Below are 24,520 nucleotides of genomic sequence, written 5' to 3'. Positions count from 1 at the left end.
ATTCATATTAAAAAAAAATGGTTTTCAGAAATTTTATTTGAATCTGTATAAAACGAATTAGACGTGGATACATATATTTCAATAATAGTGTTATAAATAATACTAAAATACTCTTATCAATTCATGGTATATTACAAGTAATTAACTCAAAAAATTAATGAAAAAAATATATATTCATGACAACATTTATCTAATTTCAAATATGGCACTTCACATCAACCCTAGTGTAGCAGTGGGATTCAACCTTGCACCTTCTCGTCTTCTTTAGTTTTTCATTGTTCAATTCAGACACTAAGACCGCAATGCCATTCTCTCTAGACTCACGATTAATCCACTTTCCATTATCCAATGGGAAGACAAATGGAAAATCGAAAATCTATATTTAATTCTTATCTTTATATCCATTTAGAGGAATCTGTATTCCAAAAAACTATTTCCGAGAATTATCTAAATTCGTTCAAAAACTAATTAGATACCCATACGAAAAATGCGGTATGGCCTATGTTTATTACTTTTGTGAGTTGGGGCCAAGTGCATCTCAAGAGGATCCCCTCTCACTGCATAGGATGTGGGAACCACCTCTGTGGTGTGGGGACCACACCCATGGGATGGAATGGTTACCCCCGCAAAGGAGAGGAATCTGATTCCTAATAAGGACCCAAGAAGAAGAGCCTTATGGGCATTAATGTCATTTGCGCTCTAGTTGCTGCTGGTTAGTGGTAATTAACTAATTACCAACATAATCACGGCTGTATGAGCAAACTGTAACTTTGTTTCCTCCGATGTATAAATAGAAACCACACCGTGAAGGATGACGGCGTTAGTGGTCTTACCAACTCTAACAACAAATTCAAAAATAAAAGGGCATCAAAGGCAAGTTTGCGTTCTCCATCAAGCCAAGCCAAGCTGCCAATGCCCCATCACTAACTCTCTCTCTCTCTCTCTCTCTCTCTCTTTCTCTCTCCCCTCCTTAACAAACATTATTGAGGTCTGTGTATTCTTCTCTCCAGCATCTTCGCCAGAACTCTTGGTGGGCAATTTCCATCGTCGATTTCCGGCCGAGTTCGCAGCTTTCTTGGAACTTTAGGTGTTCTTGTTTGCCAGCCATTAACGGTACTACAAAGCTTTCTTCTTCTTCTTCTGTTTTCTGGTTTCAATTAGTAGAAGTTTAATGTGAGATTTCTTTTCTGTACATTTCCAGGATACACGTTTTCCAAGATTGTTGATTTTATTGATCGAGAAGGTAATTTGAACATCTCAATTCTCCATGTTCAGTTCTCCAGAAAGCATATTAGGATCCCGTCACTGTGGGGTCTAGGGAGGGTCATAATGTCCGCAGTCTTACTCCGGATTCTGTGACCACTTGGTCACCTAACCGTTGCACCAAGGTCCACCCTCATGAAATCGGTTCGGTTTCATGATTTGAGGGTGTAACCCGAAACCGAGTCGGTTCTGGGACCGCCAATCGAATCCGAATCTACTCGATTTGGTTCGATTACGGTTCTAATTCGATTTTCAAATACGGTTCCAATTCGGGTCTAAATCGGTTTCGGGTTACAGTTCTAATTCGGTTGCACTCTTGAAGAGTTGAAGTTGAAAAAGGAAACTGAGAGAGGGAAATAGAAAAAACCTGGAGAGTGAAATATGAAAAGTAATTCTGTTAGATAGTTATAAAAAATACAAAGAAAATTTATAAGGTTTTTTATTTTGTCCCATGAAAAATGAAATATGAAAAAAAAAAACATAAGAAAGTGAAATATTTAAAGTCATTCGATTAGATATGGTTACCAAAAATTTTAAAAGATATATGACTTTTAATGAAGTGTTTTATTCGATTCGATTTTGGTTCAAATCGACGAGTCTTTGGTATAAAACCAAAGCTGAATGGAATCGAATTAAAATACCATATACCATAATCGAAACCAAACCGAATTAATTCGGTTCGACTCGATTCAATTAATTTGATTCGGTATTAGGTTTGGTTTTCGGTTTGGGTTTGATTTTGATACCCTTATGATGGCGATTCGAAGTGCTACTTGTATGCTAACTTAATTAATTCTTTAACAGCTAATAATACCCAGGGACTGATCACAGAGTTAATTTATTAGCTCTCCTAGCTGTATTAGAAATTAGTATATTAAAACAAAAAGCAAGAAGACAATAGTGTTTTAATTCTCAATAGTCATTCTCATTCAAAGAGCGAGGGAGAGAGGGAGAGTGGAAATGATCATTTAGGGCAATATATCTTTCTATAAAAAGGGAAACCAACCAACCTTCAGCTACTTTTCTTCCTTTTGCAAGCATTTTTCTTTTTTAAATTAGGTCCAACTAACATTAGGAATGTAATGAGAGAAGGAGGATTTGGATTTCATGACAGAACATAGGGTTCGAGTTTTCCTTAAGCCACGATGAAGGAGAAATTCTAAGTTTAGGAGATTTTCAATATGAATTTTTATCACCTGCGGTTCCTCTGTCTGGTACGGTTCCCTAGTGCCTCTAATAAAAGGGGGTGGATTCCACTCGGGCAGTGTATTCGATCGGGGGTAGAATGATCATTTCAACCCTCCTATGAGAGGAACCGCACAACCGTACCGATCAACGAACCTCAGGGGATAAAGATCCCTTTCAATACATAGGATGGAGTAAAGGAACGTGTTCTTTGTCCAAGAACATGGCCCATGAGCTAGCATGGGGGCCTATAATAGCACACACAAAAGTATCAATAGTGGCAGGATTTCTACCTTTCATTGGGATGGGCAATAGTCATTTCACCCCCTCCATGTCTGGTGTAGCATGCACACTCCTCAATGGAGTTCTTTTTCCTTAAAAATAAATTATATTCTCAAATATAGTTTTGGATAAAATATCTTAAAATAATCATTAATAACAAGAAGAGAGGTAATTATTTATGCACCACAAGATTGTGTTTGGATTTACCTGGTTTTACCAAGTTAAATACACAAAACAACCTTGTGTCACATACCATTTCTCTATCCTAGCTAGTCTACTAGTTGCAAGAGACCACAACCTTGTGTCACATACCATTGTGGTGATACTCAGGCAGTGTTTGGTGTAATTTTTTGGAATGCATTGTAGGTTGATTTTACATTCTCGGACGATATAAACAATTATTTTTATCGTCCAAGAATGTAAAATTGTCTTGGAATACATTCCAGGAATAATGCATACCAAACACAGCCTTAATTAATATCTATTAACACTAATCTTAAAGGGTGCATCTTGTTGTCACCAAAATGATAAAGTGAGAAGTTGTAATCTTTTGATAGCCCCTTATCTTATTCCCAAAATTATTTATTATACGAGTTATAAAAGAGTTTTAAAATATTAAAAGCTGCACATTTTTCAAATAAACATGTGAAATGACAAGATTTACCTTCATTGGAAAAAAATATACTATACTATTATTAACGTGTGCATTCGCTATCGTTAGCAACATAGTGTAAGAAGCTGAGAAGCTTGTTAGTTAGAACAGGCAAATTCTAATTGATATTTAGCTTTTGGGCTCATGTTCTCTGTGTCGTAGCGCAGGCTGCGCCCAAACACATGGGCCTGCCACTCAGGGGGGAGGATGGTCATTGCACCCACCCCCATGTGTCTGGGCACTGAGAACATTCTCCCTTAGCTTTTATATACCTTCTTAGTAATCTGATACTGTATCACTCTTAACAATCATGAATTATTATTTCTCACCCCCAACAGATTAATTTTCTTTTATTTTGTCTTCAGATTAATTCTAGAAAGAATAAATATGGGGGAAATACATGGCTTCCAACTGGGTGTTGCTGGTGCTTTGGCACTTTCAGTTGCTTCATCAGTATCCATTGTCATCTGCAACAAAGCTTTAATGAGCAATCTCGGCTTTCCATTCGGTAAATTAATTGCCTTTGTATTTCTGTGTTTTCTACTCCTTCCCCCAAATATTTTGAATTATCTTTGTTAGTTTGTGTTAGGGACTTAAGAATAGTTGAAAAATCTTAAAAAATAAATAAATAAAAAGAAAAAAAATTGTTACACTGCTCGTGTATAGATTCCTTTATATCCTCCTTACATAACAAACAGTGAGAGCCACATTGATATTTTTCTCTCCTATTTTGACTATGTGGGCCCATTTAGGTCCCATATGGATGATACCATTTTCCTATTGGGGGTACTATGTCTTGTTTTCCATCGCTTGCATAGGTGGGCTGATTCCGAAGAACCATAAAGAGTTCGTAGGGACTATATGAGCATTTTGATAAATTTCTTGTATAGGGTTTTGCTATATATTTGTGGTGAGGGTTAATTACTTTCTTTGTAATCAATCTGAGAGAGGTGTGAGGACGAGCGACTATCACCCTATTTTCCATTGATAGTGAAACAGATCTCATCTCACTGTGGACATAGGCAATCTTGTCAAACCATGTAAATCTATGTGTGCATTGTGTGATCGTTGTTTGCGATTTCCATTCTCGCTTTAGATTCTTGTTTTCTACATTTGCAATCCCTCATTGTTTGTAGTGTGTAGATTCCTACTCACACTGCCCTTGTAGGAAACCCTTTTCCAAAAAAATTTCTCATTGCTTGATAAATATTAGTATTGGACTGAAAAAGAAAACTAGAATATTTTTTTTTTCTCTTTTTGTAAAACTTTACATTATTGTGTTGGTAATCTGATGGATATGTGCCAACAACTTAACCACCTGACTTGTTTAACACTCCAACAAGGCTAAACCAAACCAGTACCAATTGTTTAGTACAAGGTCCCAGACCTTAGGCAACCTCCCTTGCAGCTGGGACACAAGCCCCTTAATCAAGTGCAGCATAGAACAACAATAAAGCTCTATGCATTGATTCCTGATAATGGTGGTCTTCTTTGTTCTTCTGGACCAATTTCTAAGGGTTTTTAATGTTGTGTTTATACCCACATTGCAGCTACAACATTAACAAGTTGGCATCTGATGGTTACATTTTGCACCCTTCACGTCGCGCAACGTTTCAATGTATTTGAGAGTAAGTCCATTGACATGAAGACAGTGATGCTATTTGGCATTCTAAATGGGGTGTCAATTGGATTACTCAATTTAAGCCTTGGGTTCAATTCCATTGGTTTCTATCAGGTCACTACTACTACTAACCTCTATATGCTGCTTTCTTCTGTTTGTTTGATTAAGAAAGTTTGTGATTAAAATGACCATTTTTTGGTTAAATTTTGAAATAATTTAAAAGGAAAATTGTGTTGTTTGGGTGTTGATGTGCAGATGACAAAGCTTGCAATCATACCCTTCACTGTATTATTGGAGACTTTCTTCTTGAAAAAGCAATTCAGGTTATGTTTCCACACTCTCTCTTAAGTTTATATATCACTTTTATCTATACATGCCTTGCAAGCTAACACAGTAACAAATTCCCACCAACCCTTGCTTTCTCTTTGGGTTTTGCAGCCAGAAGATAAAATTTTCTCTTTTCCTGTTACTCATTGGAGTTGGTATTGCATCCATAACTGATCTCCAACTCAATCTTGTGGGATCCATTGTCTCTATTTTGGCCATTGCAACAACCTGTGTTGGTCAAATTGTATCCTTACATTTTCTTTGGAAGGTCCATGCCAACTAGGCCATATGGGCTTTAATTTCAAGGCCCAGAAAGACTTAAGGGTGGGCTAGGCCAGGAAGTTCTGGACCTAATAACTAAAGGCAACAGCCCAAAGAGTTCCAGGTGTTTGCTATGTCTGCCTATTTTTAACTGGCAGGTTTGTCTAAGGCTAGAGAGAGGACCTTGGCACAAAGGTAAGGTTGCTCCATTGCGACCTAGTGGTTGGGAATTCAAGTCGGGAAACAGCCTCTCTGCAAAGCAGGGGTAAGGCTGCCCACATTATAACCCTCCTTCGACCGAACAGTGATAGGAGCCTCATGCAGTGAGTACACCCTTTTGTCTAAGGTGGTGCTTGGTATGTATTCTAGGTCGATAATACATTCTGAGATGACAAAAGCAATGAAAATTATCATCTTAGAATGCATCATCGACCTAGACTGCATTCCAAGAATGCATACCAAACGCAGCCTTAAAGTATCAGAACCTGGATGGAAATTAAGGAGCTGATCGAGAAAGTATTCCACCACTGAAGAGTGATGAGAGAATCTCGTCATCCAAGGTGATTCGATGCTATAATTAGATTCTTGGAATAATGAATATCATCATTAACTCCTTATTTACTCAATCCAATCCGAGGGTCAGATCCCGTGGATTGTATTAATAGGTTCTCTCTTCACCATGAGGGAAGGGAAACTTGGCCCAAAATTGTATCTGGTTTTGTGTTTTGGTGGCTCATTTGGGCCTGGCCGCAAAGCATATAAACAAGTTCATCTTTAACCATATGGATCAAATTATGTAGCTGACAAACACCATACAGAAGAGATTGAATGTATCATCTACGCAGCTGTTGTACCAGTCAGCCCCATTTCAAGCAGCCATACTATTTGTTTCAGGTCCCTTAGTAGATCAGTGCCTCACCAAGCAAAATGTCTTTGCCTACCATTACAACCCTCTGGTCTTGGTATATTATCAAACACTTATACCCTCTTCCTTCAATATTTATATATATGATATATGATCTAATGAAGACAACTATGTATGTGTATGTGTAGGCATTCATCATCCTTTCATGCGTGATTTCAGTCTCTGTAAACTTCAGTACCTTCCTTGTGATTGGCAAGACATCACCAGTGACTTACCAAGTTCTGGGTCATCTAAAGACATGCCTTGTGCTTGCCTTTGGTTATACCTTATTACATGACCCCTTCACAGAGAGGAACATTATTGGTATCTTAATTGCCATGTTTGGTATGGGCTTGTATTCTTACTTCTGTACCCATGAGAATAAGAAGAAACAGGTCATCGATCTCTCCTCTCTGTCTCAGGTCTCTCTCTCTCTCTCTCTCTCTCTGCTATTATTTACATTTACATACTAAGTAGGATGGTGAACTGATGAACTCAAGAGCTTCAATTGAACTTAATTTGCTGTTTCAGATCAAAGATAAGGAGACTACACCCCTTTTGGCAAGCAAGAACATGGGTCTTGAAGACAAAGGAGCTCATGAAGTTAAGAAATCAACCAAAGACTCTCTAGTTTAGAAATTATGATGAAGAAGGCGGCCTGGGTCTTCATCTCATTATTTTGGCAAATCTCAGTTCTTAGAGGGAGTAGGCGATTGAGAAGTTGTAAAATTAAAAAGGAAATTCAATGGTACTGAAATGTATTCTTTTATGTATTCCAAAGACATCCTCCTCTAATAACTTCTATTGGTCTCCTCTACTGTAGAGGGATTGTATTCTCCTCTGCTTGATGTTGATAGATGTATTCCACCAGATCAACATGACGGATCAATGAACACAATGACAATAATAATAGATTCGATTGGATTCATACCCGGATCTATATATTTTGTTATATCTCTTCAAAAGCTCTTTCTCTCCCTCTTGTTGGTTTTGTTTGCTCCCTTCTCTACACAATTGCTCAGGTTTAGCAACTAATAGGAATTATTAAAATTATATAGACTGGGAGCAGAGGCCAATCTTGTCATACTGAACAACTGACGCTTCTCCCATAATGGGCTCAGTTATAATATGCTCATAGATATAAAACAATGCTTTACACTTTACGACAGATTAATTGAATTGTTGCCACCGATTATGGATATCACCTCCCATATTGGGCTCCATCCAACCAGGCCCATCAGTCAACATCGATCTGACTAGATGCTAAAGATATCCACCATATATATGCATTCTGTATTTTATCTGTACATACCTATAGTGTACCATTACTTGTCTTACAAGGACATTAAGGTCCAATGGTTGTTTTTTAAACATGCTTAATCAATCCTACGGCTTAAAGTGTGTCAATGTAGGAATGTAAGGGAGATTCTTTTACACCCCTCTTGTTCAAAGAACCCTCTCCTCTCCCTTTTCTTAAATCATGATGATAATGTTTGAAACATAAAATGAGAATGTGAATATATGTTAAATGCATGGTTGGGAATTGAGAATGTCTGGAGTTTGAAAACCTACAATATTGGGTAAGTGGGAGTCTAAGAGAGAAAGTACATAAAATGGTTGGTGTTTCGTAAAATAGATATAGATGTAAAAATATAAATAAAGATATATAGTACCTAGTTTTCCTTAAGCCATGATGGCCATCATTGGCCTTGGATGGGTGTTAGAGAACATAGAAGGGCATTTCAGACCTCCTAATGCGGCCAAAAATGTCCGGCAATCATTCCACCGTCATTCGACAGTTCAAAGGCCGGGGAACCCGATGACCCAATTTCATAAAAAGGATTTCCAATTTAAAAATAAAAATAAAAATAAAAATTGTAGATCATTTAGGGCCTTCAATAGCGGCCTCTGGTCTCTTCTCTTCCAATTCCATTCTCTCTCTCTCTCCCATTTTTCGTTTCTATTCGTTGTTTTTTGGGAGAATGTTTTCTGTGCTGGGGGCGTAGGCTGTGCCCAAACACATGGGGATGGGCACAATGACCACCCTACCCCTCTAAGTGACAGGGTCATGTGTCTGAGCGCAGCCTATGCTGCGGCACAGCCCAACCCTCCCCTCTTTTCCCCTGCAGCCTACCCACCCCTTTCTTGTCCACCCTCTCTTGCAAACCCAACCCATATGTAACCCTCCCTTGTTCCCGTTGAAGCATCCCCACTTTCATCTTAGGCGAATCGAAGCAATTCACTCGACCTCACCCTGACATTTGAATACCCCATGCCATACATCCTAGCCCTGCACCCCTTCCTTCTCCCGCTCACACTCTACTTTTACCAACCCCTCCCTCCCCTGCAACCCCAACCCACCATGATAGCCAATAGCAGATTAAATTAATGAACGGTTAGGATTCGAATATATATATATATATTCAACAGTTTAGATTTGGATGGTGAGTTTAAGGTGCGTTTAAGATGGTGAGCCTACCATTCACCCTAATAAGGACCTTTATCCCCTGAGGTTTGCTGACCAGTACAGTTGTGCGGTTCCTCTCATAGGGAAGCTGAAATGACCATTCCACCCCCTTACCGAACACACTACCCGGGTGGAGTCCATCCCCCTTTTATTAAAGGCACTAGGGAACCGTGCTGGGCAAGGAAACCGCATGTGATAAAAATTACCCTAATAATGTCATACATTCAACTCTTAATATTCGAAGGCCATATCTAGCCCAGTTTAGAGTTCCAGGAACTGGTGAAACTGCTAACAGAAGACTGGGCCAGAATGAAAATATGGAATCTAAAGTGGACAGGCCAATGCACATCCATTCTGGTGGAGTGGTGGTAGTCAGTCTCCTTTTATGCAAAGTCCTGACTCCGAGTTGAGGTCAATCAGACAGACGAGGAACAGAGACGACCAGCCATGGGAGCTTTGCTCGCATTTCGATTTGCCCTAGTTTTCCTCCTTTTTTCAGTTCTTTCATTAACGGCTACATCTTCATCTGTTTCCGCACAGGACCTTCAGATTGTCAGCGCAGAACGGAGGGTAGGATTTCTGAACTGTGTCGTAATTTCTTTATGCTATGGCAGGCTTGTTGAAGTCAGAAATTGAAGTTTGTATAATTTGGTTATATTCGATGCATTATAATTCTTCTTGGTTCTCGACCAATCAAATCAAAATAGTTCGTTGGGTGATTGGATCTTTCTGACCTTGGGCATTTCGAGATGTTTCCTTGCGAACTTGTTAGCTTCAATTTGGATTTGGAAATTATCAGCTCATTCTGCTGATCTTTAGTATCCTTTGACATTTTCTGCATAGGAAAGCCTGTCAGTGCTGTTGCTTGGGTAAGGAGGGGAAAATTTTGGATTTTCAAATTTTTATAACTTTATTTATTCAGTCCAGCTTTCATAAACTGCTTATATTCCTTCTCTTCTCGAATATCTTATATTTATCGGTGTATTTGAAGTTTGGCAAAATTTACTGGATTTCAGCTCAAAGTTGTACTTGATTACGTATAAAGGACGGATAGTTCAGAGTTTCAGTGAACATCACAAGTAGCACTGATTAGAGTTCCTAATGATGCATATTCTAAATGGTGTCAGCGGGTTAAAGTTTGAGTTTCTATGTCTCCATCATTATGATTGCAGTGATATATTTCAAACCTGAGGTCATGTCTCTCTTGATCCAACAATGGTAGATCCAAAGTTGGTCACTTTGTTCCTCTGCGTCTCATACAGTATACGAACAAATAGGTTTACTTGTGTTGAATAACTAGTTAACAATGTCATTTATCTTGGAAAAAAAACCTCCCATGCCCAATAACTTATCTACTTTGTATCTTTGAATTTTTCCTGTTTTATTCCAATCATTTGTTCTATAAAACCACTAGTTCAACTGATCTGAACTTTACCGTTGATATATTGTTTATGGATGCAGATTGACGTAACATCTCACATTGTGAAGGTTTTCTTGACTTTAAAGGTATTTTCTTCCAACCTAATTTCATTGAAACCTCAATGTTTGATTGACCTGTGTAGAATTTCCTTTGAAATACAATTTCAATATTTTGAATGATTATTTGGAGACTGGGGCAGAGAAACTCTTCTATTTACTAAATGGGAGAAAACTTTATGGAACTTGATTCTCTTTGCATTATGCTTGTGTTGGAAGGAGAGGGAGGAATGAAATAGTTTAATGACTCTACCAAACCAAGAACAAGTAGCTTTTTTTTATTGACTTAAAGGAGAAGGCATTTTAAAGGCCTTTAGCATGCTAGTCCCGGGCTTTAGTCTTCAAAGAATCTAACATTGATCTGAAGTTCTAGTCATTATGAAGATCTTTAGTGTGTTAATCACTTAATCCTATGTGTATATATCTCAAATGACCCATCTGATGAGAGGAGGGTGTTCACATATATATTAGGAAATAGATTTCTCACTCACAATTGAGGTGGGATTAACACTCCCACTCACACGTAGGTGGATCAGAACCACCGTACCCATGGATGAAAACAGGAAGGAGAGGATGGAACCAGACAAAACCGGAAGGGAGGCAAGACGTATCCTGCTCTGATACTATGTAAATCTCCATCACAAAAAAATGAACTGATGAGATGAGGATGTTCACAAGTATATTAGGAAATGGATTTCTCACATACAATTGAAGTGGGATTAGCACTATGGAGTTCAGTCACCACAGAATTTAACGTTATGTTATATTTACATTGTAAACTTTAAGGTAGGACAACTAGACAACAAAGCTCTGATGCCAGTTTGATATAGGGCTTGAGTTCCTTCAAAAATTTCAATCCATAAAGAGTGAACTAGAATCCTAAGTGGTAAAGTTAATTTTTTAATTTAATTATGGGAGAACAAGGAGCATAAAATAATATACCATAAAAGCCAAAATCCGACCAAACCTGAGACCCAGAAACCCATTTACAGTTATAATTGCAAACATACCTTCCCTGCAGAAGTTACTAGAAAACTCTGATAACTTCCAAATGAGTTAGATTCTTTGCTTTGCCACATCTATTGTTCAGAAAACTTCACCTGGGATACCCTTGTTCTCTTATCATCATCGTCATTACCATTAGCAAAATTAATAGTCTGTAGTAATAATCCAAGTTAGAATGATAATTGGTGATGTTGGAAAGCATTTCTACGTTATCCTCCAACAGTTTCTAATGTTTTAGTATTTATACATGGTTGATGGATCTCTTTCAGGTTGAAAATACCGGGGCATCTCCTGCTTCAGAAGTCCTCCTTGCCTTCCCACCCACCCAAGTTAAACATTTAGCAGTGGTCAAAGCAGCAGCAACTGTAGGGAAACGGAAAAAGAAATCTTATGTGCCCCTTGATGTCAGCCCCAAAGTGCTACCTGATGCACCAAATGGAGCACAATTCTTCTCTATTTCTTTGCGCAATCCTATAAAAAATGGTGAAACTGTGTTGCTGGAAGTGCTTCTTGTGCTAACCCATGTTCTAAAGCCTTTCCCTGCAGAGATTGGGCAATCTGAGTCTCAGTTAGTGTATTATCATGACAGTGCAATGATATTGTCACCTTATTTTATTAAAGAGCAGACCACATATATAAAAACACCAAGTACCAAGGTTGAATCTTTCACAAGTGTAGAACCCACTAACCGTGTGGGTACAGAAATAAATTATGGGCGGTATGTTGACCGTCAACCATATTCGGTTGCTCCAATAATTGTTCATTTTGAAAATAATAACCCATTTGCGGTTGTTGAGGAACTTGTACGTGAAGTCGAAGTATCTCACTGGGGCAGCCTTCAGGTTAGAGAGCATTACACACTGGTTCATGCAGGTGCTCAACACAAGGGCGTCTTTTCAAGGTTCGTTTGGCTTCTGGTTGTATGTGATTATGTTTTAAAATTAATATGTTCCTTAAAATTGGTGGAATTCTTGGCTATGTTTTTTTTTTTAATTATATAATATGCAAAATTTAGTTACAAAGTAGAGACTGTCATCATATTAGTTATATCTGCTATCTGGGAAGACAAGTTTAGCATGATTATTCGTTTTATTGACCATACCTTCCACACCCCACCCCCCCCCCCCCCCAAAAAAAATAATTTTTGAGCTTGAGAAGAGGATGTTGTTATGAAGAATATCAAATACCTGGATGGAAAAGAAAATTTCTGTTAGGGAAGTGATCCCAGTTGGTTCATCAATAGCTACCCTTGACCCAATATGTGGAGGAATGAGATGTCTCAGAATCACTCCCACCTCCTGACATGTAGAAGGAGTTCTCCTTTTCAAATTTAGTGAAAACTTTGATTGAACTAATGAGTGCCAGTTTGTGAATGTTGAACGTGCCAGCTCATTGAGTTGGTAAAATCTTTGTCGTTTGATAACTGAGTCTTGTATCTGAAGCTGGTCCTCAACTAAGAATCTTGATTAAACCAAGTTTTCCAATTCAACCAACCTTTAACTTGCTTTCCTACAAAGGGGAAATAAAAGTAAGGACTCCTCCTTTTTACTCTTTTTTTTTTTTTTTTTTTTTTGGGGGGGGGGGGGGTGGTGCGTTAGTGGAAGTCAAATGAGTCAATCAGGATCGATCTCCAAAGTAACCATCGAGAATAATGGGGAATCATCCATCATACCAGCCATAAAGTGCCTTATTGGGCAACTCAGGATAACACCAATAATTCTGCTGCATGCCACACCCTTGAAACACAACTGTTCCTTTAGGGCTAGATCCATCAAATCAATATGAGGAATTAATAACTCAAATTATTTTAACTGCGAGCATATTTCATTTTTCCTAGAAATGAGTGATTTAGGACACTTTTTGTTTTAAGTCAAAGGTAGTGGAGAAGTATCAGCAAGTTGTTGGGAGGAAAAGATCTTAAGAGGATAAGAAACTAGTCGTGGACAGGATTCGGCTTGATCACGAAGAAAGAACTATTTACTCTGTGCAACTCGAAGAGTGCAAATTTGATACTTTGCAACTCAAAGACTCTAGGTTTTAAAAAAAAATTATTATAAGGAGTGTGTTCTCAAACAGCAGAGTGAAGAAAAAGGACACACCTTTCTACATTTGACGACTGAAAAAAAGAAAGCTCTCTTGCATTCATTTGTCCTGATCTATGTTCTATTCATAGTTGTCATGGCGTCGCCATGGCGACGCCATGGCATCCTGGCGCTGGAGAGGGCTGCATGGCGACCTACGCCATGGCGACCCTTTTTGATTTCTTCTTCCTGACTCTCTTTCCCTCTTCGATTTCTTCTTCCTGTCTTCGATTTCTTCTTCCCTCTTCGATTTCTTCTTTCCCTCTTCAATTTCTTTCGATTTCTTCTTCGATTTCTTCTTCCTGTCTTCTTTCCCTCTTCGATTTCTTTCGATTTCTTCTTTCCCTCTTCGATTTCTTCTTCGATTTCTGAATTTTCTTCTTAAAACTTGAGAAACAATAGAGAAAAAATAAAACATGGCTTGAGTATACATCTATTAACACATTAAAAATAGAGAAAATAAAAAATAAAACATGGTCGACATGCTCGCCATGGCAACGCCATGGCGGGCGACATGTCGATATATCGACGTGACACCCCTCCACCGACTTGGATCGCCGTGACGCCGTGACAACTATGGTTCTATTTTTTGGTTTTAAGTTCATCAGCATGCTAATCTTCTAAATCTTCCTTTTGGCAGGGTTGAATATCAATCAAGGCCATCTTTTAGTGGTGTTTCTTCATTTAAGCATCTTCTTGCAAGACTACCCCCGCGGGTGCACTCTGTTTACTATCGAGATGAAATAGGGAACATCTCATCATCACGTTTACGTACTGATTCACTGAAGGTACTTATTGCATCCTCTATTTTCTCCTTTTAGACGGGAAGATGTTGACTATTGGGGTGAGATTAATTTTTAAAAGAAATTTTATGTTACAAAGTAATGTTTATGATGTATATGCAATTTCCAATGTCCTAATCACCATTGACTGTAGGAGATAAATCTTAAAAAATATATAAAGGAAATTTATCATCACTATGAAGTAGCTTCTCAACTTCTTGACTAAGAAATATCATTAAATTGTCAATTGTTTAATGTTCAAGACTAGTTGTCTTTCTCGAATGTAATGTATGGACCATACAGTTGATCTGCTAGGGGCTGTTAATAATTTTCTGCTATTGACTATAACCAAGTTAGGGCGGGCCTTGGTGCAATAGTGAAGGTTGCTCCATTGTGATGAGGGCAGGCCTTGATGCAACAGTAAAGGTTGCTCCATTGTGACCAAGTGATCAAGGGTTCGAGTCTGGAAACAGCCTCTCTGTGAAAGCAGTGGTAAGGCTGCATACATTATGACCCTCCCCAGACCCCGCAGTGGCGGGAGCCTCGTGCACTGGGTACGCCCTTTTATGGGACCTGGTTCTGAAGCAACCATCTGACTAGTGCTCGAGATATCTTACTATTGGCACCTGTTAGCTAGACCAAACAATGATCTAACCAAATGGAACTGCAAACGTGAGCTTGCAAATTAAATACCCAGTCTTGTTTTCAAAAATTATGGTATCAAAAAGATTCATGAAGTTAAAGAACATAGACTATTGCATGGCACAGGAATATCTCCAAATAGAAAGAAATCGGACACACCAAAAAAGAAAATCATCCTTTTGGGGTTTGCAAAGACTACCTAATAAGGGTGAACCCATTTATGACTGTTAGGTGGTGATAGAAGCAGATCCAGTCATTTGAAGTTATTACTAGACGGGAAAATATATCCACGTAGAGCATTAACCAACCTGTCAGCCCCTCCCGCCCCCAAAATCACCGTCACTTTTTCTTTTCTCTTTGGGAGAAAAGCTTACCATGTGGAACAGTGGCCCAGGTTTTGCACCCACTCTGCGCCTTTTTTGTTGCTGTGTAATTTTGCTTGGCTTTTGGCCTTGTTCCCCTTAGTGGGCTGTATTTTCTATTTAATCTTTTCCAAAAAAAAACTTGGTTATTCATCAAAAAGAAAAAGTATCCTCCTCCTGGTATAAGATGATGCCTTCTCTCTTTCCTATTTCTCCTCATTTTACCTGTTGGTTTTACAACCTCTATTTACCCGAACAATCTATCTTGATGTTAGATTGAACTAGCCTCTATGCCATTTGGAGAGTTTTATCCTTATTTACTGATTTTTCTTTTTGAATTTTGTGGTAGTGATGGTTTTGGGGCCTAACAAGTTGATGGGGTTGGGAAAGGTGTGTTCATTGATTATATGGACCTAAGAGTCTCCCTAATAAGGTGAGATTAAAACTTCTAAGGCCTTTGGTGTTGTTGCTATTGCTTCTTTCCCCTGAAGAACTATTGGAATACATGCAAACTAATACTAAATTATTTTAATAATCACATAGTAGAAACAAGGTTCGAAAACTCAGGTCTCGGAGGCATCTCGGCCCAGCCAAAAACCGAGACGAGTCGAGATCTCAGCGACGAGTTGCTGCATTTTTTTTTTCCGACTTGAAACCCCATCTCGGTGGGTTTTAGACCTATTTTGGGTTTAAAAGTTGGTATTGAGCCTATTTTAGGCCATTTAAACACAATGGCATTATTAGATTTTACAAAAACAAAGTCCAAATCGGACTTTTACATCGGACCCTAAGTTGGTAGGCGACGACGTACTAAAATACCATACGCTACACATTAATGACATTTTTAGTAATAGAAAGCTAGCAAAACATTCAATTAATAGTAAAACAACTTAATAAGCATTACAAATGTTAAAGTGATACATCAAATTGTTTAAGTTTGACAATGTTACAACTATCATCACATAAAATGAGATTGAATCACGTATTCATTCCCCACTTGTTCCACATAGTCTTCCCATGAAATATTGTTGCTGCACTGTTACATATAGTGCTCCACAGCATTCATATAAGAGTTGTCATCCACATATAGTGCTCCACAGCATTCTAGAGAGGCCTGGTGTAGAAGAGAGGTTTTGAGAGAAAAAGAAGAGTAGAAGAGAGGTTTTGAGGCTTTCTTGACAGAACTCGCCGAGATATGCAAGTTCTGTCGAGTTTGCCTCATAAATCATAAGTGAAATGGGCCAAAAAATGGGTCAGACCCGAAACCATGAACCGAGATCCAATATCTCGGCAAGATCTTGGCGAGATATTGTACTTTTGTGACTCGATACCCATCTCGTCTCGGCTTTTTGAAATACCGAGAAACTCAGCGAGATCTTGCGAGTTCTCGAACTGTGAGTAGAACATTGTTTTCTGTTTAATTATGCTGACTTGGAGCTTTTTCTGCAGTCTGAACTTGAAATTGAACCGCGATATCCTTTGTTTGGAGGCTGGAAAGCCACTTTTGTTATCGGATATGGGCTTCCGCTGCAAGATTTCCTCTTTGAGTCATCTGATGGAAAGCGCTACCTTAACTTCAGTTTTGGATGTCCTCTTGCTGAGACTCTAGTTGACAAGTTAACCATAAAAGTAAGTGACCCACTTTGATTTTGCATTATTTACTATTCTATAATTATGGATATTCCTTGCCTTGATTCCTTTTCCAGGATCTGTTAACTTCTGAAACATGCATACAGAAAAATATTTTATTTTAGACACTGAATGAGTGTCGTGATTCAGGTGGTGCTCCCAGAGGGATCGAAAAATGCGAATGCTGTGGTTCCTTTCCTGGTGAATCAACATTTTGAGGTAATTATAATATGCAGTATATTATTTTCAAAAAAACGAGAAAAACTCCGGATGTTTAAACCACACAGCTTGAAAGTGATTTTTTTTTTGAAAGAACATTGAGATGGACAAGTCTTAAGTAGGACAATGATCTGACGCAAAGGAAGCCAAAGAACAAAGGGAAGCACAAGGTCACATGTAGTAACCCAAGCAGGGCTGGCCATACACCTATCCAACCACTCCTTTATCAATTTGGGGGCTTTTGCATGTTTGTCCAAGTAAAAATAGTTCCCTGATGGTTAATATGCACTATATTATTATCTTCCAAATATATATGTGGTATGTGTTGATGCCTCTACAATTTAACCAAGGCATGATCTATTTAAGGGTTAAAGAAAACATTCCCTCCCCCCCCCTCCCCCCCAACAAAAAATATATAAATATATAGCATTTTAGGAAAGATGAAACACCAAGATCATCTTCATCACTTTCTAAGTAAATATTCATATGCTGCCATATTTGTAATTAAGTTATAGGCGAGGGTTCTCTGAACAAGCAGGGTACTCTATACCCTCTCACATTGATATGTTTTAATTATTATTTGCTTCCTTTAAAAATATAACAATCCATTGTGAAGAGGTGCAGTGTACACCTTAAGCTCAGGGAGCCTTTTCCCTTACGCATTTCCTTTTCTGTTGCATGCTAATAATCATTTGATTCCTTAAGAACGAACATTTTCATCATTTTGGGCTATGAAATTATGTATGTGAGAAAAGCATTTGGATTTTGTATTGCTATCACATTATCTAAAATTTCATTTGATATGGTTTATGCAGACAATGTATTCATACCTTGATGTTGTTGGAAGGACCGTGGTGGTTATTGAAAAGGAAAACGTAGTTCCTGAGCACAACTCTCCTTTCCAGGTGATTTTTGAATCTGTTAGCATACCAATATTGAAAACTTGTACTTAAAAATTAGTGTTTCATATTCAGTCTGACATGTCTAAGCTATTGCGGAATTCCAGGTATGTAAAGATTGAGTATGAAAACCTCTGTTGGCACCAATTGTACTAACCTAATTGTATAATGAGTTTGATATGAACATAATAAAATTGAGTTAAAAAAGAGATAGGTAGCTTGTATGGATTGAAACACCGCTCATCTGTAAATGATGTTTAAGAGGCAACCTCCTTTCCAGCACCACTCTTAGGGTATGTGGCACAATTGAAAGCCGCTAATTAGAGGTGGTCCTAAGTTAATCTGGCTTTATGGTCCAATGTATAAGGGTCTGCAAACATTGAAGAGTGATCATTATTCCTGATGTCCTGCATAGTGGTGTAAGGTGCAAATTCATAGGACCCATCTAAGAGTCAACGTAGGTTATAGACTAATATATCCACTTGATTAGTTCATCAGAACCGTCAGATTCATAGAATTATTTTTACAATATAGGGGGTTAATGATTGCAAGATTTCTCCCTCTCGTTTTCTCTCTCTTCTTCCCCTTGGCATTTCTCTAGGAGCATGTCTCAATGGATCACTTAAAGTGTGACTCATTTAGCAGAGTTTTAGTGATTGACATTGTTGGAATTGGATACTTTTCTGGTGGGAAGATGACTCATACATAGTTGTCATGGTGTCTAGGGGACCCAATGCGTTGGAGGGGGGCCTGGACGCAAGGCGACACCAATAAGGTGACCAAAATGCCTGGCCTAGGCGGCCAAGGCGGCGCTAGTTGTCAAGGGCCTGGATGCCAAGGCGGACACCTATATGATGCCTTGACAACTATGATGGACTCACATAAAAGCTACATTGTCTAGTCTCTGTTGCTAATTACTACCCCTTATGTGGTTCTAACGTTCGTTGCCAAGACACAGAATATACAAATAGACTTTTTGTGATGGGATCGGAAGAATGTTTGAAGCATAGAACTTGTGTGTACACTGGAAAAAAGATATGGGGGCATTGGCCAATGTTCTGATCATAGTTGTCAAGGTGTCCAGGCGCCTTGGTCGCCTACTTGGTGTTGCCTTGATTTTTTACCCTCTCCACCGCCTTGGGTCGCCTAACCACCGTGAAAACTATGGTTCTAATCATAAAACCTTGTTATGTGTATAGGTATCTGCAGTCTCAGTCTCCCTCTCATCCCTGCCAGGCTTTCCAATCACCATTGTGCTCCTATGCTGGATAATATCCGCAAGCGTCTCTAGCTTTGGAAAAGCAAACTCCTATCCTATGCTGGTCGGCTTGTTTGCATCCGTTCTGTCCTTCAAGCTTCCTACATATACTAGAATGGGATCTTCGGCTTGCCCAAAGCCACCATCCAGGCAATGGAGCGTCTCTTTTGTTCTTTCCTCTGGAAAGGGAATGATTCTTCAAGATTCCTCCATCCTACTAATTGGAAGTCTATCTGTCTCCCCAAATCCGAGGGAGGTCTAGGAATCCAGCGCATCCGTGACTCCAACTCCGCAAGCATTCTTAATCTTATTTGGAAAATCTCCTCCCACCAGGATTCCATCTGGGTCAATTGGGTCTACTCCCACCTTCTCAAGTCTGACTCCATCTGGATTGTTGCCATTTCCTCCAACTCTTCCTAGATCTGGCGCAAGATCCTTGCCCTCTGCCCCTTTGCCCTTCGTGGTATCTCTTCCTCTATCGTTGATGGCACCACCACATCCCTCTGGCTTGACCCTTGGCATCCTCTTGGAGTTCTTTATTGTGTCTTTGGCCCCAGAATGATCTATTCTTCTGGTCTCCCAAAAGATTCCTACCTATCCTCCCTCATTTCCTTAGGCTCTTGGTCCCCCCCCATCTTAATCCCTCTATATCCTCTCAGATTTGGCCTGCTCTCCCCCCCTTTCCCCCTCCCCCCTTGCGGACAAGATCCTTTGGCTGCCTTCCCCCAATGGCCTCTTTACCACTAGCTCTACTTGGAACTTTGTTCGTGAGCCTGCTCCCACCGTCCCCTGGCACAAACTCATCTGGTTCAAAGGCCATATACCTCGCCATAGCTTCACAGCCTGGAGATCCCTTCGCCTTTGCCTCCCAACCCAAGGCCTTCCTGCTTCACCGAAACATCCCTGTCCCCCCTGCTTGCGCCCTTTGTTGGAATGGTATTGAGGACACTCCCCACCTTTTCTTTGCTTGCCCTTTTACTTCTACCGTCTTAAAAAAAGCCCTCTCCTCGATATGGCCCCGTAGCAGGAGACCTTTACCCTTTGAACGAGAATGGCTTTGGTTGGACATGACTTTTTCTGGGTCCTCTATATGCAACACCATTGGCAAGCTGGTCTTTGGAGCTGCTATCTACCATATTTGGATGGAGCGGAACCTTAGGAGATGGACTTCCAACTCTCGATCTTATGATCTGATTTGGAAAGCCATCTCCTTCGATGTCTCTTCCAAGCTCAGCTATACCCATCATCGTCCAGTTTTGGATTCTCCTAGGAACAGGCATATCGCTGTCTCCTGGGATCTTGATTTGTCTATTTTATTTCCTTCCACCTCTGCTTAGGTTGGCTTATTGTTTCTCCCCCCCCCCCCCCCCGCCCTTCTCTTTTCCTCCTTTGTATATCCCTTCCCCTCTTTTCCTGCCCCCTCCTGGGGTATGGTAATATATTTATTCACCCAAAAAAAAAAAAAAAATGAAATGGGAGGAGGTTTCCCACGCCACACCAATGGGTGGGTGTCAATCTGTTTCTTCAGTAGGGGGTTGTCAGGGAGGAGAGAGAATCTGAGAGAATGTGGTATGTAGCGTCATGGGAAAAATTTTCCCAAATAAAATTGAAGAAATGTGAAGGAGAGAAAGAAGAGATAAGGGAATGTTCTTTATGAATCAGTAGTGCGGCATATTTATTGGCTAGATCTAGGCTACTTTATTCAAATTCCTAGTCAATCTCAAGAGTCTTTAATGGAGACTAATCCCGAGCCATAAAATCCAGCGAAGAACTAGTACAGGATCGCAGAACAGGAAACTCAAGTCAAAATTGAAAGAAAAATAGTAACTTAAGATACACAAATCAGAATGCTCCAAAATTGCAATCGATTGATCTGTTCTGCTGGTAGAACAGATCTGCAGAATCTCAACTGATTTTGATAACAAAATAGCTAGTTTCAGCAGTCCTAGTGCTATCAGGATTTCAGGTAGCAGGTCTAGAACTCTTAAGAATGTTCAGAAATTGATTTAAATCTGAGCACAAACTGAGTAATATCTTATATGAATATGCAACAGCAACAAAACATAATTGACTGAATAAATAGAGGTGCCATTGGGTATTGAAATTGAGATGATCTTACCCTTGATCTTGATGAGGTTGAAAAGACAAAACACTAGAAAGTAGAAACCAGAATCACAGTGAACCAGAAAACTGAGATATAGGGGCAAAAACTAAATGGAGTTAGAACTAACAAATCCTACATGCCTACATCCGATGGAGATGAAAATAATATAGAATGGAGGACCTAATGGGGTGACTATTTGGTTAAAATATCAAAGCAAGATGGTTAGATTGGGAGAAAGCAAGGACAGGAGAAAAAAAAAGAATGTCCCAGCGCACGAGACTCCCGACTGCAGGGTCTGGGAGGGGCAAATATCCGCAGCCTTACCCCCGCTTCGCGGAGAGGCTGCTTCCATGTTTCAAATCTGCAACCTGATGGTAGCAGTTCAACTTAACCGTAGCGCCAAAGATACAACAGAAACTAAAAATCCAGTTTAGAAACTCAATGAAAAACAACTAAAACTCACAAGTAGCTGGTTACAAGAACATCAAACTTGGATCGAATGTAGAGGGGAAGGAATAGAACAACATACTACAAATTGAAGATCATCTGAACTTGGATTAGAGAGGAATGCATGTCTGAAATTACAATTCACAAAATGGACTGAACAGAATATTGCATGGAGGTATACTTGATGAAACGCTGCAGAATATTGGATGAGAAGCAACAGCAAAAGTTGGACTATGAATACAAGATAAAATAGACGTTAGAAATCACCATTACAGGCCACGGTTGATAGTATACTGTTGTTGGGCTTTCTGTAGAACAGTATTGGAAGAAAGAGAAAAGAGAAGACAAAAATAAGAACGGGATATGACCAAAGGCTTCACTACTTATGGCCTGCTGAAAGGTTTCACCACCAGTCCCAAATCAAGGATTCACCACTTTGGGTTGCATTTGTTTCACTGCAAGAGCTACTCTCAGCATCACCACTGAAGAGAAACATTCAATTGAACAATAGCCAAAATCTGTGGGTAGTATTCCTCTCTCCTTTATTTATTGTAAATGATAGCTACATCATTAAAAATAGGAAACTCTTCTAAATAGAAAGAGATCCTTTACAATATGGCAACTCTCTAACATTAGAAGTTTAAGAAAAAGGAAACAGCTAAGTGGCAATACTAGCTACTTAATCCCGTACAGGCCTTAACTCCCTAATATTTGGGCTTATAAAATGGGCCTGTTACAACTCGATATTACTTAACCCATGATCCATATAACCCATTGGGGACTTAAATTTGGGCCTAACTTATTGAACTGTGGGTTCAACTTGACCAAAGAACTGAACCAAATCCAAAAACAAAAATTATTCTTCTTCCACGGGCTGTGATCTACATCAGATCTTGACTGACTTGGAATTCAAACTACTAGTTGGGAAGTCAAAATAGATTAGTATTTGACACACTTAAAACAGAATGTAGACTTAGAATGTAAAATGGACTCAAATTCCTAATGATTTTAAGACTTGACTTAAACTTCTGACATTTTTTTTTAAAAAAAAACCCTGACTTTTAACATTAAAAATGACTCTAAACTACTTGACTAAATTTCATAGTCCTAGCTCCTACCCTTATTTTAGGCCCATTAAAGTGGTCCCTCCACTGCCTTGGGTTGCCTTGTCGCCTGACAACTATGTTTGGACCATAAGGTAACATTTTTGGCTTGGAAATAAATCCAATGGTTCCGTTAAGATAATGTTTTGGTTTGGAAATATCTTTTAATGGGAACAGTTATAAAGGTAGGCAATGCCAGCATAAGTATTCTGCATATGCTGCTATGGTCTTGTATGTGCTTCAGTTCAGTACGTAGAGCCATATGTTACACAGATACATATAGAATGCCTTTCTTTTTGGATGGTCTTGTATGTGCTTCAGTTCAGTACGTAGATCTTTATGTTGCAAATACATATAGAATGACTTTCTTTTGGGTTTCAGTTCTGCGCTGTCAGAGTAGCTCTTCCTCAATTTGATTGGGTTCATTTTGCAGGTTTACTACGACTTCAACCCTATTTTCATGCTAGCGGAGCCGCTGATGTTGACATCTGCATTTTTTCTATTTTTCGTAGCTTGTGTGGCCTACCTATACATTGATCTTTCCATCCGCAAATCATGAAATCAAACATCATAGGGATAGTTAAGAGGTTTGTTTTTGCAAATTACTGGCAGTTTACTCATGAAATTCTTATATGAAACGGTTGAATCCTAATTCAGATATATTTCTTTTACCCTGTAGATTAGACCTGGTGCATCAAGGAAACCCGTTGCCTAGGTGACCTGCATTGCACTTGGGAGGGTTGCCCTCCGAGCATCATATAATTGACTTTTTCTTCATCAAGTTCAGAGCTCAAGAAGCTATAGTACTTCAAATTAGCATTAGAAAGAGAAAAATTGTCTTCCAACTTCTAACAATTTCTTTTATAGAAATTGAGTTGCATACAGCAATTTTTTCAGTAAAACTGTCTGATCTGGCACGGCCGATCAATTGTCTTCCAATCTGTTGGTGAATCTCTGGTAGCTGTCTTCATTGAAGAAATTGGAGGATCTGAAATTACTAAAAACTGGGGGAAATTTCTTTAGATCAAGCTCATTGAGAATTCAACATTGTAGTTCCAGCAAAAAAAAATATTCAACATCGCAGGTTCTGCATGTTTTATGCCCTTAAATCTTTTTTCTGTAGATCAAGCTCAGTGAGCTACTTCAAATCGTGATTGGAACATTCCACTCTTAAGCATGGTTTTAGGTATTGGGATCGGATTGGCTGATATTGCCCGATACTATATCGGTGGTATCAAAACAGAGTAAAATAGTTTAAAAAACTGTATTGTTATCTTGAGGGGTAATATTTGTCTGCCCTGACATGGCAGATCAATATCAGTTTCAGCAGCAGTCAATACTTAACGCAATTGGAAGGATATTGGGTTAGATATCATTCTAGCACAAACAAACATTAGAATCGTTAAGATAATAGAAACCTTTGTTCTAGTGAGGAAGAAAATCAAATCCGAAACTTTTGAGTGGAAAATGTGAGATAACATTACAGAAGCTCCAAAGTGACCTTTTATAGCTAGGTTAACTTACAAAAGGGCAAAAACATTAAAAACACAA

At 39.0% G+C, this 24,520-nt stretch overlaps 2 protein-coding genes across 4 annotated transcripts; both read left to right on the top strand.

Moving 5' to 3' along the window:
- Nucleotides 1-1,144: 1,144 nt before the first annotated feature.
- Nucleotides 1,145-22,568, top strand: LOC122651761 (UDP-xylose transporter 1-like). Of its 2 annotated transcripts, XM_043845291.1 has the most exons (10): nt 1,145-1,240; nt 3,752-3,890; nt 4,933-5,117; nt 5,259-5,326; nt 5,442-5,574; nt 6,392-6,553; nt 6,645-6,917; nt 7,027-7,157; nt 20,059-20,064; nt 22,558-22,568. In XM_043845291.1, exons 2-8 carry the CDS (start codon nt 3,770-3,772, stop codon nt 7,129-7,131), a joined length of 1,047 nt encoding a protein of 348 aa, XP_043701226.1. In that variant the 5' UTR covers nt 1,145-1,240; nt 3,752-3,769; the 3' UTR covers nt 7,132-7,157; nt 20,059-20,064; nt 22,558-22,568. The 2 variants fall into 2 exon arrangements, with proteins under 2 accessions (XP_043701226.1, XP_043701225.1); XM_043845290.1 differs by lacking the exons at nt 20,059-20,064; nt 22,558-22,568 and having other exon boundaries at nt 7,027-7,176.
- Nucleotides 9,330-23,817, top strand: LOC122651760 (dolichyl-diphosphooligosaccharide--protein glycosyltransferase subunit 1B). 2 transcript variants are annotated; one of them, XM_043845289.1, is made up of 9 exons: nt 9,330-9,532; nt 10,424-10,468; nt 11,713-12,344; nt 14,165-14,312; nt 16,760-16,939; nt 17,090-17,158; nt 17,974-18,063; nt 23,403-23,548; nt 23,649-23,817. In XM_043845289.1, the coding sequence occupies exons 1-8, from the start codon at nt 9,410-9,412 to the stop codon at nt 23,526-23,528; spliced, it is 1,413 nt and encodes a 470-aa protein (XP_043701224.1). In that variant the 5' UTR covers nt 9,330-9,409; the 3' UTR covers nt 23,529-23,548; nt 23,649-23,817. The 2 variants fall into 2 exon arrangements, with proteins under 2 accessions (XP_043701224.1, XP_043701223.1); XM_043845288.1 differs by having other exon boundaries at nt 23,403-23,556.
- Nucleotides 23,818-24,520: the final 703 nt, after the last annotated feature.

The sequence above is a fragment of the Telopea speciosissima genome, chromosome 2 (genome assembly GCF_018873765.1).
Source record: "Telopea speciosissima isolate NSW1024214 ecotype Mountain lineage chromosome 2, Tspe_v1, whole genome shotgun sequence".
NCBI classification, from domain to species: Eukaryota; Viridiplantae; Streptophyta; class Magnoliopsida; order Proteales; family Proteaceae; genus Telopea; species Telopea speciosissima.
This window is presented reverse-complemented; position numbering and strand designations above follow the sequence as displayed.